Raw genomic sequence first — 3,629 nt, 5'->3', positions numbered from 1 at the left:
GATGCCGTGCTGGAGTCACTCACTTGTCTATAGCAAGAAATTTGTCAGTTGTCTGGCTTACTGATGGGAATAGATCCATATTTGTACCCATTCCAAGGAAAGATGATCCTACAGATGTGGAAATTATCATTAATATCGCATGCAAATAAAATCTTGCTGAAGGTAATTCAAAAACAGTTGCAGCAATACATTGACAGAGAACTTCCAGAAATGCTAGCTGGAGTTAGAAGAGGACATGGAACGAGGGATATCATTGCTGATGTAAGATGGATCTTGGCTGAAACCAAAGATATCAGAAAGATGTTTACTTGTGTTTTATTGACTATGCAAAAGCATTCACAACACATTATAAATAACACTGAGAAGAATGGGAATTCCAGAACACTTAATTGTGTTTGTGAGGAATCTGTACATAGACCAGGAGGCTGTTGTTCAAACAGAACAAGGGAATAGTTCATGATTTAATATCAGAAAGGGAGTGCATCAGAGTTATATCCTTTCACCATACTTGTTCAATCTGTGTGCTGAGCAAATAATCCAAGAAGCTGTACCATATGATGGAGAACGTGGCATCAGGATTGGAGGAAGACTCATTAACAACCTGCAATATGCAGATGACACTACCTTGCTTGTTGAATGTGAAGATGACATGAAGCACTTACTGATGAAGATTAAAGACTACAGTCAGCAGTATGGATTACACCTCAACATAAAGAAAACAAAAATCTTCACAACTGGACCACTTAGCGGCATCAGTATAAATGGAGAAAAGATTGGCTTTGTCAAAGATTTCATATTACTTGGTACCACAATCAACCCATGAAAGTGGCAGTCAAGAAATCAGACGATTTATTGCAATGGACAAATTGGCTGCAAAAGACCTCTTTAACGTGCTGAAAAGCAAAGATGTTTCTTTGAAGACTAAGGTGCACCTAACCCAAGGCATGGTATTTTCATTAGTCTCATATGCATGTGAAAGCTGGACAATGAATAAGGAAGACCAAAGAAGAGTTGATGCTTTTGAGTTGTGGTGTTGGAAAAAAATATTGAAAGTACCAGAACTGCCAGAAGAATGAACAAATCTGTTCTGGAAAAAGTGCGGCCAGAATGCTCCTTTGAAGTGAGAATGGCCAGACTTTGCTCACCTACTTTGGTCATGTCAGAAGGGACCATTCCCTGGAGAGGAATATCATTCTTGGTAAAGTGGCGGGTCACTGAAAAAGGGGAATGCCCTCAATGAGATGGATTGACACAGTGACTGCGACAATGGGCTCAGGTATCGTAAGGATTGTGAAGCTGGCACAGGACTGGGCATCATTTTGCTTTGTTGTACATACGGTCACTATGAGTTGGACCCAACTTGATGGCACCAACCAGCAACAACAACAACAGTAAGATAATGGGAGACAGACAACAAATTACAGTGTTGTAAAGAATTTCTCAAGAAGTCCTCATGTCACAGTGGTTATGCACTTGGCTGCTACCCAAAAGGTTGGCAGTTCGAACCCACCAGCTGTGTGGGAAAAAGATGTGGCAATCTGCATCTGTGAAGATTACAGCCTTGGAACCTCTGTAGGGTAGTTCTTCTTTGCCCTATAGGGTCAGTATGAGTTGGAGTTGATTCAATGGCAACAGGTTTGTTTTTGGTTTCAAGAATTTCTCTTTGGAGAAAGTCAATTAAAGAACGAGGTAAAATCATTATCACATCAAGGGAAATCTGGGTTAAACTTATTTTTGCTTTTAACTAAGTACAACAAAACACATGTGTTAAAATGGAAGGAACAAATGAAGAAGAGAGATGGAAGGTGCAGGAGAAAAGGGAGATGATTGATAGAGCAGGATTCTAGAGATCCAAAAGAGAGGATTATGAACACTGGTTACAGATTTAGACGCTCCTCTCCATAGCAAGAGAGGAAGAGTTGTAGTAAAGGTACAGAAACATTTTTAGACAATGGGAAAGACATTTTAGATTACATCAAAAAGCCTTAATCTTCTCTGGAAAGTGTGAGGCCCAGAGATAAATGCACATGCCCTGCAGGAAGGATGGGGTAAAAAGCCTGTCGAATGACCTCTTGATTATATGCAGCAGCTATTGTATTTATCCAAACTTGAAATGTATATTTAAGCTAGTTAAACACTGAAGCTTTCTGAACCTGCTTCTCTTTATCCTTAATTTTTAATTGCTTTTGTCAAAATCTTCTCTGTATTTTATTACAGTGTCACAGAGCAAATAATAGGCCACATGATAAAGAAGGAAATAAATAAGTAAGCAAATAAATAAATAAATAAATGGGGAGAAAACTTACTCTAAGTCTTTTTTTTTTTTTTTTGGAGCTCTGGTAGCATAGTGGCTAAGACACTTGCCTGCTAAACAGACGGCTGGCGGTTCAAACCCACCAGCCACTCCTCGGAAGGAAGGTTGGGCAATCCATTTCATAGTGATACTGCCTCGGAAACCCAAGGAGGGGTCGCTATGAGTCGGGTTTGACTCGACGGCACAATACAACAACAAGAAGAAGTCTTTTTTATTCATTCAAACTTGTGTCCCTTTCTAGCCCTTGACAGGAGGTACCCTCATGTTAGAATATACTTTCAGTCCATTTATAATCTGCTTTTAGTTTTCATTTGGATTACTACTTTGTTTTGCAGTGCTGGAATTTCTTGATTGGAGAAATGTCTTCAAAGCCAGAGGAGGATAAAGAGAGGCTGGCTCAAGCTGCCAAAATGTTCTTCTTTCACATACAAGATATTGCTTCCTTCACCAACAGACTTATTGAATTGTTTAATCGCAATATGAATACCCAGATTATCTTGACGGCTGTGAAGGAAGATGATGACGTTAAGAATTTCTTTGAATAAATGCTCAAAATTGTTATGGAAATGCAATCTGCAGTGGATGCAGTGAACACAAACATGCAAAATGAGCCTTTATATTCTAAGATTGCAATGGCTGTGTCCTCTGTGGTTGAGCAGAGTACCAATGTAAAGGAATTGCATCAGTCAGCCAAAAAAGTGTTCAAAAATGCCCACATGCCACTCATTGCCTCTGTTCTGAGTCATGGCAATGTCCTTGGGATTTTGGTATCTTCTATTACACTCTTGATGAAATTTCCCATCATGAATCTTCGATTGAGTGACTTCTACAGGAAAGACATCAAAGAGCAGTCAGATGCCACCACATCTGGGAAAAGTACGAGTTCAGGTCCCGAAACCAACACAACATATAACTTGAAAAAGTTGCAGGATGCACTAGAAGATGAGAATGCCAAGAATCCAATACAGTCAGCTGCAGATCAGTTGGAGCAAATAATTAAGACTATGGGGCCTGTGTTAGAGATCCTCCAAAAAGCCACAAAGACTATGGTGACCAATATTTCCCTGTTTAAGAAAGTTAGTGACAAGTAGGAGCACAACAGCAATTTAGATCATTTCAGAAAATCAATTCAAATTTTAATGATTTTTCAGAGTACTTTCTAACATCTTTTGATGACAGATTTGTGGGTCTTTTGGAACGTAAGTGCAGAGTGCAGTCACCTGGCAAACCATTTACCTCTAGTTGTGCTTTATTAAAATAGTGAAGAAAGCCTGCTTGAAATGAGTTACTGAAGAAACTATATGGCTCAAAAGAT

At 39.2% G+C, this 3,629-nt stretch overlaps 1 protein-coding gene across 1 annotated transcript; it reads left to right on the top strand.

Moving 5' to 3' along the window:
* Positions 1-2,673: 2,673 nt before the first annotated feature.
* CUNH12orf60 (chromosome unknown C12orf60 homolog) lies at positions 2,674-3,405 on the top strand. The gene is given in 1 exon segment (XM_007944465.1): positions 2,674-3,405. A coding segment is annotated over 1 exon segment (732 nt).
* Positions 3,406-3,629: the final 224 nt, after the last annotated feature.

This window comes from Orycteropus afer, unplaced genomic scaffold, assembly GCF_000298275.1.
Source record: "Orycteropus afer afer isolate SDZICR_OR568_19922 unplaced genomic scaffold, OryAfe1.0 scaffold00126, whole genome shotgun sequence".
Classification (NCBI taxonomy): Eukaryota; Metazoa; Chordata; class Mammalia; order Tubulidentata; family Orycteropodidae; genus Orycteropus; species Orycteropus afer.
The sequence above is the reverse complement of the archived record's forward strand: the minus strand, read 5'-3'. Positions and strand labels throughout refer to the sequence as shown.